The following is a 17,648-nucleotide window of genomic DNA, read 5'->3' on the forward strand; positions in this document are numbered from 1 at the left end:
TTTCAATTATCAGGCTTTCAGGAAAAGTTCCAGTACAGGAGGCAAGGCTAAAATAAATCAGTTTTAGGCTTCAGGGTGGGTGGGATGAAGGAATGGATGTCTTCCGTTAGCAGCCTTCTTTTACCATTGGGCATTCCACCATAAGGTCTGGTCCTGCAGATCCTCCCACTCCCCTAACAAGCCTATCACCTGTCTGTCCTGCTCCCACAAAAAGGCCTCACCTATCTTCACACCAAGACCCCTCAAAATTGACCTGGTCCAGGAGTCTTGGAACTTAAGTTCCAGGGATTGCTTGCAGCTGCAGTTCTGTCCACTGCATGGGAGGCAATGCACTGGACAATTAATCCAGAAACTCAGCCAAAGTTCTGCTCGAATTCCGCTATGGCAGATGGTGGAATAGCAATTCAATTTTTTTAAAAATCTGAAATTAAGAATCTACTGATCATCATGAAACCATTGCTGACTGTGGAAAAAAAGCCCATCTGTTCACTAATGTCAAGAAGGAGAAATGTTAAGAAGGGGGAAAATACAGTACGAAAGTAAGCTTGCAGGGTACATTAAGACTGACACTAAGACTTTCTATAGATGCATGAAGAGAAAGAGGTTGGTGAAGACAGTTGTAGGTCCCCGACAGACAGAAACAGGGGAATGTATAATAGGGGACAAAGGAATGGCCAAGCAACTGAATATATACTTTGGCTCTGTCTTCACAAAAGAGGACACAAATCAAATGCCAGAAATATTGGAGATGCAAGATTTAGTGAGAGGGAAGAACTGAGGGAAATCAATATTAGTAAAGAAATGCTGCTGGAAAAACTGAAGGGATCGAAAGCAGATAAATCCTCAGGGCCTGATAATCTACCCAGAGTACTTAAGGAAGTGGCTGTAGAAACAGTGAATGCATTGGTGGTTATCTTCCAAAATTCTACAGTCTCTGCAGGTTGGAGCGTGGCTAGTCTCGCTCCAATATTCAAAAGGGAGACGGGGGGAAAAACAGGGAATTATAGAAAAGTAAGATTAACATTGATAGTGGGGAAAATACTTAAATCCATTATCAAGGGCTTTATAGGAGAGCATTTAGAAAGCAGTGGTAGGATTAGACAGAGTCAGCATGGATTTATAAAGGGGAAATCATGCTTGACAAGTCTGTTGGAATTCTTTGAAAATGTAACTAGTAGAGTTGACAAGGAGGAACCAATAGATGTGGTATATCTGGACTTTCAGAAAGCATTTGACAACGTCCCGCACAAGAGATTATGGTGCAAGGTTAAAGTGCATGGGATTGGGGGAAGTGTATTGAGATGGATAGAAAACTGGCTGGCAGAGGGGAAACAAAAATTTGGAATTAATGGGTGCTTTTCAAATCGGCAGGTAGTAACTACTGGAGTACCACAGGGATTTGTCTGGGACCCCAACTATTCACAATATATATTAATGATTTGGATGAGGGAACAAAATGTAACATCTCAAAGTTTACAGATGATACCAGGTTGGGTAGGAGGGTGAACTGTGATGAGGATGCAAAGGCCCTTCAGAATGATCTGGACAGGTTGGGTAAGTGGGCAAATCAATGGCAGATGCAGTATAATTTGGATAAGCATGAGGTTATACACTTTGGAAGCAAAAACAAGAAAGTAGATTATTACGTGAATGCCTATAAATCAGGAGAAGGAAGTATGCAGCGGGACCTGGGTGTCCTTGTATATCTGTCACTGAAGATAAGCATGCAGATGCAGCAGGCAGTAAAGGCGGCATATGGCATGTTGGCCTTCATTGTGAGAGGTTTCGAGTACAGGAGCAGGGACATGTTGTACAATTATATAGGGCCTTGGTGAGGCCACACCCAGGATATTTGGTCTCCTTTTCTGAAGAAAGATGTTCTTGCTCTCGAGTAAATGCAGCAAAGGTTTACCAGGCTGATTCCGGGGATGACAGGACTAGATAGGGAGGATATTCCCGCCAGGGGGTGGGTTGGGAGAGTGGGGGGAATCCAGAAGCAGAACCAGAGGTCACAGTCTGAGGATTCAAGATAGACCATTTAGGATAGAGGTGAGGAGACATTTCTTCACCCAAAGAGTAGTGAACCTGTGGATGCCAAAACACAATGTATTCAAGAGGCGGCTGGATACAGCACTCGGGGCGAATGGGATCAAATGTTATGGGGACAAACAGGATTTGGCTATTGAGTTGGATGATCAGCCATGATCATAATGAATGGTGGAGCAGGCTCGAAGGGCCAAATGGCCTCCTTCTATATTTCTTCTATATCCTTTAGAGAAGGAAATCTGCCTTCCTTACCTGGTCTGGCTACATGTGACTCCAGGCCCACAGCAATGTGATTGACTCTCAACTGCCATCTGAAATGGTTTAGCAAACCATGCAGTTCAAGGGCAACTAGGGATGGGCAATAAATGCTGGCCGAGCCAGCAATGCCAATATCCCATGAATGAATAAAAAAAACTTCTGACACTAGAAATCAGATTCCCCAGTAGCTCTCTGAGGCGGGACTTCCTCCTGAGTGAGGGGCAGCAGTCCCACTTTTTACTAACCTGAGCATCTTATCTTATGATGAATGGTTGGAAACCTTTGCCCTATCCCCACTGGAATTTAGAAAAATGAGAGATGATTTTATTGAAACATGTGAGCTCATGAGGGAATCTGACAAGTAGATACCTGAAGGATATTTCCACTTGTGGGAGAGACTAGACCCAGGCAGAACAAGAGGTTTACCGTTCAAGATGCAAAATTATTTTTCTCAGAGTCATTGGTGTATGAAATTCTCTTGCCAAGAATGCAGTGGAAGCTGGGTCATTGAATTTATTCAAGGCAGAATTGTACAGATTTTTATAGATAAGGGGGTCAAAGATTATAGGGAAGTAGATGGCAAAGTGGAATTGAGAAACCAGATCAGCCATGATTTTATTGAATGGCAGTGCAGGCTTGAACAGGTTAATGGCCTATTCCTGCTCTGAAATCCAATGTTTCTAGTTCTAATTAGGTAGGACATCTTCCTGAGATGGACACAAACTTCATGCTAAATTCTCCTAAAAAATTAAAGCGAACCAAGTGGAGGTAGACGCAATCCTAATATATACCCTGGAGTGCAGGAAGCCTGCCCTTGGTGTTTTATCCAGCCCAAGGATTTTAAATATTGATTGCTGTGTATCGAGTATTTGATGAACTAGAATCAAAAACCCTTACAGGTTACAGAATTTTTAATTTGTAACATTCCACAAATATGCAGACAATTTCAACAGATTTCAAATGAAATGTCAGTCAGGTTAACCAAAATTTTCTTTACATTTCACCTGAGAGTAACAGGTGAATGTTATTATTTAAAAAGCCATATGGTTATATGTTAATTCACTGCCCAATGAGCGGCAGTTTTACAGACTGAAAGATCAAGGTGAGATTTCCAGTCTGTACAGGGTTAGTTAATTTCAAATGAGTATTTTGCCCTTGGGTTACAGAAAGGAAAAATCTACTTGGATCGATATCCAAAGACCTCTGCTGCAAATGTTTTACGTGAGCAGCGAGAGGATTCTGTAGCTAATTAGGTTGCTGACGCTCACTCTCTGCACCCACACATATTAAATAGTAACTCTGGCAAGGTACTGGGTGGTAAATGGTTTCCAATCATAATCCAGCATTATTCAAAACTTTTAAGACGTTTGGAGATTAGTTGATTCATATGGGAGGAATGAAATGGATAAGCATGAAGTCTAAATACATCTTGACACATTACAAGCTCTTTATTTGTAATGGTACAAATAATAACTTGATTTACTATACCTTGACAAACAGTGCAAGTCTATTTTCTTTGAAAGCATAGAAACTGAACAGGTGATGCTGTCCACTCTTTGTGAGTGGCACAAGGTTGCCAAAACAATCAGCATAAATTGGCTTGCCCTCCAATACCTACAAAAACACAGATTATTTTGATTAAAATATTCACATCTCCATTGGTAAAATGTTTCTAAGTCATTCACTTCTAACACTATGCTTTAATTGCTGTGTTAGGAAGGAAGAGCGGCAGGGTAAATGATATAGGGAGGGGCAGGAGGAGGAAGGTGGGTCCAAGAAGTAAGTGCTGAATGTGTGACATTAGTTTAAAATTAACAAAAATTCTATGAATTTAGGAAACAAAGTATTTTTAGACAGAGTCAGATGGAGTCTTTATATATGTACTTTCAATGTCATTTTAAACTAAATTTTTAACAATTGCGATTCATGATAATCAGAATAAATGCAACAACACTGTATTGAATCAGAGTAAATGAATTAAACTTTGTAAAAAAAAGTTGCATTTACACATGTGGATAATCATATATGTGCTGAAATGGGGAAATACAACACATTTTATTTTGTAAAGTGATGCTCGTGGACACATTTTCTTGTTACTGTGCTTTGATCTTCTGGGCAGTCAATAGAGAGAATTACAATTTCACAAGTGTGGACACAGTTTTCTTTATTCACTGCACTCAGAATTCGGATTATTGGAGGGAGAAAGGCACTGATCAGTTCTTGGTGCACTCCTACATTACTCCAGAGCGCTGCCTATTCATTAAACCCGTTCATTAATTGTTTAAGTACCTCAACATCCCTGCTCCTTGCAACTTCTGTGAAATTTTCCTGCTGTTCCAACGTTTTGTCCACCTTGTCATCTGTCATACAAAAGCATCTCAACCGTGCCTCGATTGGATCAAGTGATTTGGCAAAAACTACAAATTTGGCCATATATGGTACACAGATAATTTCTCTGTACACTTGTGTGGCGAAGTTGACAGATTCTTGAATCTGCCGGCAATCTATGAGCCAGAACCTGAAAACAAGCAAAATAAGAAACATTTTATTCAGTCTGAGCCAGCCATCTGTTATTCAATAGAGTACTGAATTAGTTAGGCTCACTAACTTTTACAGATGCACCATAGAAAGCATTCTTTCTGGTTGTATCACAGCTTGGTATGACTCCTGCTCTGTCCAAGACCACAAGAAATTACAAAAGGTCGTGAGCGAATCCCAGTCCATCAACTGAACCAGCTTCCCACCCACTGACACTGTCTATACTTCCTATTGCCTCGGAAAAGCAGCCAGCATAATTAAGGACCCCATGCACCCGGGACACATATTCTTCCACCTTCTTTTGTCAGAACAAATATACAAAAGTCTAAGGACATTTACCAACCAACTCAAGAACAGTTTCTTCCCTACTGCCATCAGACTTTTGAATTGACCTACCTTGCATTAGGTTCATCTTTCTCTACACTCTAGGTATGACTGTAACACTACATTCTGCACTGTCTCCTTTCTTTCTGTATGAACAGTATGCTTTCCCTCTATGGTGTGCAAAAACAATACTTTTCACTGTATACTAATACATATGACGATAATAAATCAAATCGAGCATTGAATATAAGTCATGATTACTTCTACGCTCAGCAAACTAATATAGCTTAGGAAATCATGGGTGTGCAGTTCTAAAATTCTCTAAAATCCTTACCTAGCTGACACATTTGTAGTGAAGGAAACACACTCATTGACAAATGATAATGGCGTAGTTCCGGTTATATCTTCCCATTGGGCTGGCGTTGTTCCACCTAGGAATCAAGGCAAAGCCAGAAACTATTATTGTAAAGCTGTAAAATGTGCCTTTCAATCACAAGAGAGTGAAATATGTGAAGAGTAGATTTGCCACACAGTATATTTACATGCTGTTAGGTGGTTCCTCATGGAACAACACAACTTGAAATATGTGTACCCACACTAAAAGTGAGTATATTGCTGAAAGCTAAATGTCATATATGGCGTTTATAAAACTATGAATCAACAGCAATTATAATGAATAACACTGTGTTAGACATCTGCAAATATTTTGTACTGTAAAGTAGGACTAGGCCAGTAGTGCAGGGGTCTCTTGAGATCACCAAGAGCAGGTCAGAGATTAGGAATTCAGCACTGAGTAACTCACCTCCTGACTCACCAAAGCCTGCCCACCATCTACAAGGCACAAGTCAGGAGTCCACTTGCCTGGATAAGTGTGCCTCCAACACTCAAAACGCTCAACACCATCTAGGATAAAGCAGCCCACTTGATTGACATTACATGCACCACCTTAAACATCAGTTCTTCCACCACTAATGCACAGTGGCAGCAGTGTGTACCATATATAAATTGCACTCTAGCAACTCATCAAACCTCCTTTGATAACACCTTTCAAACTCAAGACCTCTACCATCTAGGACCATCTCTACCGTGTGCAAGCAGGCGCATGGGAGCACACACCATTCTGACTTGGAGATATTCTGTCTTTCTTTCACTATCGCTGGATCAAAATGCTAGAATTTCCTTCTGAATGTACTTTGAGTGGCAAAGCGATTCAGAAGGCAAGCAGCTCATCACCATCAAAGGCAATTAGGAATGGGCAACATACGTTAACCTTGCAACTGATCCTCACATTCCATTTCAGATTATATAAAGACTTGCTCTCCAGCCATATTTAGTTCTGAATATTGGCGAGAGTGAGTTTTCCTAATACAATTGGAGTTCAACCAATTCTATGCTACCATAGTGGCTGACTCCGTTGCGCAGTGATTGATTGGGGGGGGGGGAGTGGGGGGGGGGGGGGGGGGCGGTGGCGGTGTGGAGAAAGGCCAGAAAAGAAATCATGACAGAAAAATCAATAATTGGGGTTCAGACAGGTGTACCTAATGTAATTCCAGGGTGGTCTGTTGCCTCCTTGGTGCCAAGATTAAGAATATCACAAATAGGTGGCCCCATACTGATACTAATGACATGGGCAAAAAGAAGGATGAGGTCCTGCACGCAGATTTAAGGGAGCTAGAAAATAACTTGGGACGTAGGACCTTATTCTCCAGATTACTCTCAGTGCTGCATGCGAAGTAGAGAAATAGATGCTGAATGTTGGAGGGAAGGTGCAGGAGGAAAGGCTTTGGATTCCTATGGTAAGTAGGGGTGTAGGGGAGGAGTAAATATGTAGTCAAATTTCTGAGAAGTGTAAGAACATTCTGACAGTAATATGAAGAGATTTCAATTACTTGATTATTAATTGAGATAAATTTAATGTAAAAGATACAGAGGGTACAGAATTCTTAAAATGCATTCAGGGAACTTGAACAGGCAATAAAAATCCTAATGAGAAAAGGCAATTGTGAACTTAGTTTTAGGGAATTAAACCAAGCAGTTGGATAGCATTTTAGTGGTAGCAATCATAATTCAGTTAGTAGTTAAAGAAAAGCCAAGGTGATCAACTCTTGTGAAATAAAATAAGGGACACATCAACCACCATGGGTAGATAGGTGGATGGGGGTGGTTATGGTGATTGTGAGACAGAGAGCAGGGGCCATGAGAGAGTAGTGGGTGGAAAGGAGATTAGTAAGCATCACTGTTGGGGTGGGGGAGAGGAGTCAGGGAGAGAAGTGGTCAAGGGAGGGGAGGAGGGCTCTTGAAACCGTGACAGCAAGGGGGTTTTAAATTCAACTAAAACTTAAATGATCTTGTTGAGTTATAACATCATCATCTCTCTGCTGGCTAATTCACTCATTTGTTTGAATTGCTTAAACTCACCCTGGATCCCAGGGTCAGACTCCCACAAGCTGTCCTAGAAATAAGGGACGAAGTTTTTTCCTTAAGAATGTGGTTAGGTCAGGCTATCAAAATAATTGGGATCCCTTAAAATAAAGGTCACTGTGGGAAAAGGATAAAGATAGAACAAGGGTAAATTTTTAAAATTTGGATGAAGGCTATTGTGTTTCATTCCTTGGAGATATGCAGAGATATATTTCACCAAGTTCTACGCGAACAAGGCTTTTAAATGCTTTTAAATTGTCTACAGCTTTCACTTTCTCTCTAATCATACCCAGCACAGTGAACAGTCAACAGACATACACAAACACCATACTGCTTGCCTCCCTCTTAGTTATACTGTTACGCTGTACACAACAAAGGCCAATTAAGCTGAGATGTGATTTGCAAAAATGGATTGGAAATAGCTCCTCGAAGATAAATCAGTGTCAAAGTTGAGTTAGGCATTCAAAGATGTAAGGTAGGTTCAGAATGAACACGTTCCAGTAAAGCAAAAAGGGCAGACCACCACTATTCCCCCTCACCCCCAATACCCTCTGCCCCAGACACCATTCCCTGCCCAAACTCCCATCCCTGGGTTATCAAAGACCACAGAGAATAGGAAAAAGCAAAATAAAATTTATGCAGAAGCCAAAGATTCAAAACTGCAGAAAGCCAGAATGAGCATAGTAGGTGCAGTAATTAAATTAAAAAAGGAGTGCATGAACAACTACTGACAAAATCAAGGAAAACCCATCGAATATTTTATGAAAACAAAGTACGCAACAACACCAAAGGGAAGAGTTAGCTGCTGAGACTCAATGGATGGATGAATGATGAGCCGTGCCATGCTCATTAAACCATCCACTTTCCCATTGCCACCCATTTGTCAGAATACATCCATACTGTCGGTCCTTGGCCAAGTCGCACATCTGCACATGATCACAGTATAACAGTATAACTAAGAGGGAGGAAACCAGTAGGATTGTTAGTGGTTGTGGAACACAAATGTTACCTTAGAGTTACAGTGACAACAGATATGGCACCAAACATTTGCAAAGAACAAGTTTCTCCAGCACACTTCATCAGTAATCATTGATGATATGAAGAAAATGGCTACTGGACGCAACCACACAAATGTGAATGAGAATATTGTAGTCTGAAACATTCAGGAACTTTTAGCCTTACATTTTTATTCATAGAATAAAACACACAGGGGACGTGGGGGTAGGGATAGGTTCAGTTGCTCCAAGCTTTCTAACTGGGACCTGCACATGTTAGTGGATATGAGATCCAGAAGAGGAGAACAGTCCTGTGCCCTATGGCACTGTAATGCCCTTGCAGCAACCATTATGGCCTGGGTTCAAATAGTGGTTGTGGGGAGCACAGCAGGAAACCATCAGCGCTCATGGATTCAGTGCAGGTAAAGATTCAATGATCTGCTGCATTGCAGTAAGATGATTGGCTGGGCTCATCCAGACAGAGCTGGTAGGAAAGTATCATATCTACATGCTGTAGATAAGATTTAAGATATGGTATTTAGCTCTGCTTCAACAATGAGGCTTGTGTGTGCACACAGCTCACATAAGTACGTGTAGGACATGTGCATGAGCACTGAGATGCACACATGCGGTCAAGAGTAATACACCTCCACGCACTATATCTCTGGCTAATATAAAACCACTTTGTTTTTGCAGTAGAAAAGTTTGAAGGATGCCATGGAGATGGCCCAAACTGAGCGTGAGTTGGCTGGCTGAGATCCATCAGCCCGTGTGCCTGAACAGCTGTGTCATTCTGACATGCCAGTCAGGACTGCTGTCCGTGCAGATTCAAAACCACAGTTTGAAGGAGGCCCCCAACGTGCTTGAATGGTGTGGCAGGGCACCCCACTCCTCATTGTTGTTTAGGCAGAGAAGTGAGTAGTCTTCCTCCAACATGGAAACACAGAGGAACATTTTGTAGGAGTGTGCAAGAGCCAAAGGTACCTTCTCACCAAGAGAAAAAAATAGATTAATCGTGGTTATGCTATTCACACTGTATATGGCACACTTGAGAACTTCTTGAATATAATTACTTATATTTGTACATGACTCAGTGTGTGTTTGTTCAGTTCAAAAAGAATGGTAACATTTTGAAGGCTGCTTTTATCAGTAATAATGTGGGTCACCTGCTGAGGTCTATCTCGATGTGCCTTCAGCAGAAGCAAAGTTGCTGGCTGATTTGTGATACTTTTGAGGCTCCTTCCTTCTCTGCTGTATCTCATAAGATTCCAGAGTTCAAAGGTTCAAGCACTGTAATGTTCCTGATGTTTCTTTCATTGCTTATTCATGCTTGACATTAAAGGAGGCTCAATGACCAGATTCCACAAACAAACGCTGGGCAAGAGGGACACATCAAATTGAACATCATGGATACAAGATGTTCATCTTCACTGCTGTGTTACACACTTATCTAGGTGTATACATCGTAGCTCAAGACATGTACCTTGCAAGCAATATTGCTTATCTGTTGCACTCACTGCTTTGGCTGCATTCGCATCCAGGTGTCACAGCTTGTACGTTGAGCAATAGACAGAGGTGTGTGGATATTAGGAATGTTCACTTGGCACCTACTTCAGAAACTGGACTATTGGCTGGAATGGATGGTGCCCAAGCTCTTTCCAAGAACTGCTGTTACACAGTTCTGCGTTCCTCATGTGCAATATGTCTTATCCATAAGAAAGGATTGTATGCTGAACCAAACACCATGTATTGGATTTGAATCCTGACATGGTATCACTTCCAGCATTTTGGGCATGATATAATTATACAATTTAATGGCATGGACTTCTCATTTACAGTCACTGGAGTTCATGTGAGGGGGCCAGGGTGTTAACGACATTACCATGTGCTTTTGCAATATATAATCGTGGAGGCTTCAGCCATGTGAACATGGTTGAGTCCAACTCATTGATGTTTATTATCTCCCTTGTGGAAGATGGGAAGTCCCTTGAGTAATTGTGGAGCCAACATACAAGATTCTTCAGATAGAATGAATTTGCATTGCTATGCAGCATACCATTACTGTACCTGATACCCTTGCAGGAACACATTGCAGGGCTCTACCTGAGTGACTGAGGCATCTTGAGCACATCTTTAAAATGCTAATTGCCTGCTCGACTATACTTGTGGTGACAACATGGCTTCTTTTGTACTTGCGATCTGTTTGTAGGCTCATTATCCAAGTTCATAAAGGGTAGCCCTGGTCCCCTAGAAGCCAGTCATGAATCTACATTGGTACCTGAGGAGCTAAAATACTTTGGAATTCTTCAGTATGAACAAGTTGTGATAGCTGCCAGGGAACCTTGCGCACATATCTGAAGAAAGCTATGTGGTGATCATAAACCACCTGTGGCGATGTTGGTGCAATCAATCACACTCTGCAACTGAGAGAAGACTGCTAATTGGGATTCACAATTAATCAAGAGGTCCAGCACAACCTACCTGTTCTTAAACTTTATGCCTCACCTAATAAAGGCAATTATACTATATGCCTTTTTAAACACTTCAACCACCTATCCTGCTACTTTAAGGGACCAGTATGCATGCATATCAAGGTCCCTCTGATTCTCAATGCTTCCCGGGGTCCTGTCATTTATTATGTATTCCCTTGCCTTGTTTGTCCTGTCAGTCAACGTGCATCACCTCACATTTCCTCCATTATGCATACTCCCTATAGCACCTTCATAGCTACTTACTCAGACATCAGCAGCCATACACAGATGAAAATAGTAAACTTCCAACAATTTAATACAATCTCTCACTCATACACATGTGGTAGCAAAAAACAAACTCATTTAAGAAACCCATTCACAGCTTTTAACTCTTCTCAACTGGTTCATCTCTTATAAAAACAAACAAACCTTGATTCGAACCCCACATGAATGACAGCTTACTCTTAAATAGACACTTTAAAGTGTGAAGTTGAACTTTTGTTGTTTTGATTGTAGATTTTGAAATTCAGCCAAGCATTGAATGAATTAATAATAGCTCTTGGGGAAATGTCAACAAAGATCTCTATTGAAACTGCACTATCATATCATCTGCCAATCAAAGCAGTCCAGCTGAGATTATTTTAAACTCTTACTGACAGTTTAAGCATATTTTTACGTTTCAAGAGCAAAGAATTTTGAAAACCTCAGATCATGACTAGAAGGCAGACTTTATTCTTCTTTCGAAAGTGTGTATGCCTATTCAATCCACTCATGACTTCCACACTGTGGTTTAAGGCCATTCCAACAACTAAACTGAAGTCTATTTGTGCACTAATTTCAAATGGCCCTACTGAGATTGGGTTTCCCTTTTCTGTGAATCACACCCCATCTCACTAACCCTACTCACAGAACTTTGATCCATCCGAAACGTGGGCAGGACTTCCATGTTAAAGGTCCAAGACACAACAAAAATCTGTCCCTTGTACTCAAAGTTGTTGAAAGCGGTGATATGAGTAGCAGAGGATCTGATTGCAATTTTTCAATTTTGCTTAAATATGAAAATTGCATGGTGGACACGTAGCACCTTATGTTCAAGAATGGAAAGTAGGGGTGGGGAGGAAGGCAAGTTTGAGAAACTTAATATTTCATGATTAATGAGTACCTTTTAGAATCTAATACACGGTTATTGGCTAGTTATATGTGAGAAATTTAAAAGAGGACTTTTAAAAAAAAAGGACAGATTAGAATATTGTGGTTGAGGTATGCATGAGTTTTCTAAATCTGCTCAATAAAGTGTCTCAGAGTGAACTTGAGAAAAATGCAGGCATATGCTGCAAGAGAAAATCAAACTTGAAAAAAAAATGCTTGATGGGCAGGAAAAAAAGAATCAGAGTAAACATGCATGGGTTAGAGTGGAGAAGCGTTAGAAGTGGCATATCCCAGTGGTCATTTTGTTTTCTCATTTCAATGGAATGAAAATTAGACAGATTCTCTGGCAACTGAATGACACACTTCACCAGATGAGCAGCCAGGCAGTGAGATCAAAAGATAAAAGTAAAATACTACAAATGCTGGAATGTGAAACAAAAAAAAACAGAAAATGCTGGAAAAATCTCAGTAGATCTGACAGCATCTATGGGTGGAGAGTAGGGCCAATGTTTAACCCTTCGTCAACTCTGACGAAGGGTCATCTAGACTCAAAACATTGGCTCTATTCTCATCCCACAGATGTTGTCAGACCTGTTGAGATTTTTCCAACATTTTCTGTTTTTTGTTGTGTGAGTGAAAATAAAAGTCTCCATTTGGTGTCACCATTCAAAACTAGGTGCTGCTATCTTACCTGTTATACTGCAAAGTAACCTGAGAGTTGGAGTATCTCCACCGTAGCCATTCATTAGCCCTTCAGTAGAGTATTTAGGAATGGGGATTGTCATTGTAATTGGTTTATGGAATTTCCTTCTTCTAGGCTCCAGGGTGACTATTGGACTAAAAGTTGCTTTGTTACCCAGAATTTTCTTGACTAGCTCAGTGTGCATGGGTTGGGCCTGGGCATTAAGAAAGAAAAACAATGAAAACTCTTTTTTACATAGAAAACACAGTGAATTAATATTACCTATTTAAACATTTTTAATAATTGGTTCCAGACTGGTATGTTGTTCAAACCATTGAGATATCAGTTACCTGGAGGCCAACTCTAATCCTCTTCGTTAAAGCTCCTTCAGGGAAGACAGCCTGAACCTGTGGCACCACAGTACTGCTTAGCACACCTCCTTCTGGCCCAATCAAGTTACTGTCCTGTCTCACCCTAGACACAACTGCAAAGTACTGTGGGAAATCCCTGGTGATGATACGACAAATGCGTTTTTTGTCAAGTTCCTCTGGGCTGTCAAGCACTGTAATTAGAAAGAAAAAATCATTACTGCAGATTTTCTATTTAAATTGTGTACCTTAATCATAAATGTACACCCCACTGCTCAATGATCTATTTAAGAAGAAAACAAATCACCAAAAGTAATTGAATCAGAAATCACAATTGAATGCAACACTAAATTACTAAAATACATTATTTTCAGAACATGTTTATGATTTAATTTTGATCTATTAAATCAATATGTTTTAACGGCCTTGAGCAAAGTAGTTTGTACATTTTAACGATGCCAATGTTAGTGGTGCAGTTAAAAGGTAAATTTAATAGTTTCAAGGAGTGAATCTAATACATGGGAAAAGCTATATTCTCCATACTTGAACATCGTAGCATTGACATACTACTGGGGACAATGTTAGGTGAAGCCTATGAAAGATACCTACCAACAAAATGCAGACAGATGGTGTGAAGTATAAAGGTGCGAGTGGTGGAGAGTGGGTCTTAAGGATCTGAAAGAAGGTGAATGGTGGAAGACTGGTGATGAGAAGAGGCAGAGCAGCTAGTGTAAACAAGAAGATTGAAAGTGCATCTTTTGTGAAGTCAGCAAGAGATGTGCTAGCCTTCACCTGAAAAAAGGGCTCAGGGCAGGAATCATTGATCATGGGTTGGGGTACATGTCTGCAGACATCAAAACTAGCTGGTAATATTGTTCAAGCTAATACCACCAGTGATATCTAACAATGTCTGATGACCTGCATTGTGAGAGAAGTAGTAATTGTACTTTTTGTGTGGTACAACTGAGAAGTCATAAATTATTCAACAGACCCTCGTCACACAGAAGTGATACATCATTCCTTAATTTCATAACCATAATCTGGAATCTTGATAAAATTTAGATTTTAAAACTGAATGTATGAATTATGTTATTCAAAAATAATGATTATATTAAACAATCCAATAAGTTTTGAATTGAGAGAGAACTATTTCTAGTTCAAAGCATCATTCTATTGTTTGCTCTAATAGATGGAATTATTCTTCATAGAATAAGATAATCTATGACTGAAAGTTTATTTCTAAATAAGTGACTGATGTTGCTTTCTCAATGTCATGCAGCTGTTGACATTGTTACAGCCTGTTTCCAATTCCACACTTGCTTCAAAAATTACAAACTCCTTCAGCAATTCCCAATAATACCAAGGGTGAGGCCTACTACATTAGCCCACAGTAAAAGGATGAATTCAGATTGATTTAATGGATCTAAATGCATCTACAAGGTAAGATGAATGTTGGATTCACAACTACTGAAAATGTGTCATAAGATAATTACAATGGCTCTTTTTCATTAATTGTCACCTGACACCTCCCACCACCCCAACAAGGTTGGTACCTTCATCCATCCCATTCAATATTTCATTCAACTCTTCCTCAGTATATTCACATTGATGTTCCTTCCAGGTCTCCCCAGTTTCACTGCGCAGCACCACCAGCTCCCGTTCCTTTCCACGCACAGCTGCAAAGTGTGGAATCTCCACAATCACAGGCCTGAAACACCAGATGTTAAAGTGAGTAAAATGTGGAAGCTGACCTAATTCTAACATGTCTCATGCCACTATTTACCAATTTTATATAGTCAGTAACAAAGTGAGCTGGCATTCATTTGTTAACACAGGTACAAGATGTAGGGACAACTAAATAGGAACGCAGAGATTGCCTCAGTGTCAAGTTACCTTGAATTAGCTGCATGCGAAATAGGTTGCATCAATTAAGGTGCATTCCATCATTTAAAGCAAAGCACCTAAAATGTATTTCCTATTTCATTTTTATTTTCTCTCGTTTTTCTAATAGAAGCTATCCTTCTAGGAGACAGCAGTCATTCGTATTAAGAAGTTCACTAAGACTGTTTTGTGATCAGGTAATAGAGAACTGAATTACTGACTCTTGTTATATAATTGCCTGACCTGGAATTAACTTTAATTGAAATCACAACCAGTCAAGTGACAGAGAGGACAAGGTCCTGAAAAACATGCTGGGAATCTGAACTGTTTTACAACAGGTTCAACATCTTCCTGTCCTGAAGTTATCCTGAAATGCTCTTCAACAATTTAACAAATCGCTAACATCTCCAAAAGTTTATAACATAGGCTTACTAGTTTCAATCGACATTCCACAAGGATTTGAATTAGTTCTGAATTTTGGTAGACTAACACAGATGTAAAATTTTCCTGAATAATATCATATCGTAGACAACATCAATGATGATGAGTAAATGAATGAGTGTAAACTGTAGAAATGCTGATTAGCGGTCAAAATACCAAACAAACTTCTTGTTTTGCGGTTAATTGTCACACTGTTTTTCAACTTCCCCATCTATTTATTAATGACTAGATGGTCCATATAATGAATTTGTGCTGATTTAATATATGAATGTACTTAAAGTTTCTTCCTTCAAGCTTACCGACAACTTTTAAGAGACCTTTTTTTGTAGGCAGTTTGGACTGAACTTGTGGGGTCCTCTGAAGTCATAAAAAGGGGCAGCAGGGCTCTGAAAACACCAATGCCAGGCAATGTGTCAATTTTAAGGCGCCAATCTCTATTCTGGCAATAATCACTACGGCAGGGGTGGCGGAAGGAAAGACAGGAATCCCAATCTCCTCCTAATTGAATTGTCAGGGAATAAAGTTCTAATTTTTAGAGTATCATATAGCTCACTGTTCTGTTCAGAAACTAACTAGCTGAAGACAGATAGGTACAAAATGGGGAACCAGTCATGGTTGCCCAGGGCATCACTCCAGCCTCAAAAGAAGGTCAGCAGGGAAAAGGGAGACTTCACAATTGGTAAGGGGATGTCCTTGACATTGCAGAGTGGCAAGAAGAGTGGGTACTGAGTGCCTGGGGTGAAGAGGGGTCACCTTGCCACCTCAACCCCCAAGATCATGGGGGCAGAAGAGCAAGGGGCAAGATTTCCAAGGAAAACTGGATGGCCATCTACCCAGAAGGAAGGTTTCAGCTGATGTGGGACATGTTTATCGCATTTTGAGCCCCTTGACAAAGAGAGGAACACCCTCCCTAGGGATGAGGGCAGAACTCCAAGGCATCAGGAGGGCATGGGAAAGGAACAAAGGACAGAGAGACAGTGGAGACCAAATTTTAAATACAGCATTGACTTCTGAAGAAAGGGTACCCCGAGATGATGAGAACCCACTGTTGCAGGGCACAACAATTCTCCAAGCAAATGGTCATAGACATCTGTGCCCTCATTTCCGAAGACCTCGTGCATTGCCGCACTGGTTGCCATTAAAGTCATTGTAGCCTTGAACTTCTTCACTCTGGTGAAGGGTTCCCAGGGTTTGATACGGACTTCCGTGGCATTTCGCAGGGAACTGATCCTCACTTTGTCAGAGTTATAGCCTATTCATCCAACAATTAATATGCCCCCACAGGGATAGTTAGCATTGGAAATTCCCTCTGACATTGGATTCCTCCAGATGTAGAGCATGATCAAATTCATCCTTGAAGCCACCAAGGAATCTTGTGACCAGTCAGTGAAATCCATAAACAAAAAGGGTTTTCATTCTGAATGTCCAACTCCTCTAAACTACAACAACAGTGTCCTTCCTAGCATGCACTCACGTTCCTGGCAGCCACCATGATTCTTTCATCCTTTGCTATTTCAGGCTGCCTCAGGTATTCACTGTAACCCCCAGAACATGTGGATAGATTCTAACGGATTAGGGAACTCTATGAGTTGTTGACTATTCATCCCTCTATGGAAACCTGACACAGGGGCACAGTGATACAACCAATTCCACTTGTTCAACAGATTGAACAGGCCATCAGGCTTCTAAGATGCAATTCCATTTCCTAGATCAGTCGGGTGGTGCCCTCCAATAGTCTTCAGCAAGAGTTTCTATCATTCTGATGGTCTGCTGTGCTCTCCAATAATATGGCCCTCCAAAAGAACGTGGACCTTTAAGATGGTGAGGCCCTGGAAGCAGACAGTTCACTCAGGAATGATTCGGAGCAGGTCGTAAGAGAGGACATGGAGACAGAAGGAAATGTTGCTGAAAAAATAGGTTCCCCCACTGCACAACAAGATGATCTACTCCAGTCACCCTCTGGGAAGGAGACCTCCCTCCTCACTCTCACTGTCATCAACATTTAGATCTGGGTTGAGATCAATCAGTGTTCTGGTGTCAGGTAGCCAGCTCACCCATGATCTCTTGCTTCTCT

General features: G+C 40.7%; 1 protein-coding gene across 1 annotated transcript in view; it reads right to left on the minus strand.

Annotated features, from left to right (window-relative positions):
- Positions 1-17,648, minus strand: part of LOC145344555 (ankyrin-2-like) — an 831,416-nt gene that overhangs the window by 73,067 nt on the left and 740,701 nt on the right. Inside the window, exons 33-38 of the mRNA XM_080191753.1 lie at positions 14,806-14,960; positions 13,235-13,446; positions 12,894-13,098; positions 5,501-5,597; positions 4,594-4,822; positions 3,793-3,918 (exon numbers count right to left, since the gene is read on the minus strand). Coding sequence (XP_080047879.1) covers positions 3,793-3,918; positions 4,594-4,822; positions 5,501-5,597; positions 12,894-13,098; positions 13,235-13,446; positions 14,806-14,960 — 1,024 coding nt within the window. The remainder of the gene's footprint in view (positions 1-3,792; positions 3,919-4,593; positions 4,823-5,500; positions 5,598-12,893; positions 13,099-13,234; positions 13,447-14,805; positions 14,961-17,648) is intronic.

The sequence above is a fragment of the Carcharhinus amblyrhynchos genome, chromosome 1 (genome assembly GCF_965287045.1).
Source record: "Carcharhinus amblyrhynchos chromosome 1, sCarAmb.v2.hapA, whole genome shotgun sequence".
In the NCBI taxonomy this organism is placed as follows: Eukaryota; Metazoa; Chordata; class Chondrichthyes; order Carcharhiniformes; family Carcharhinidae; genus Carcharhinus; species Carcharhinus amblyrhynchos.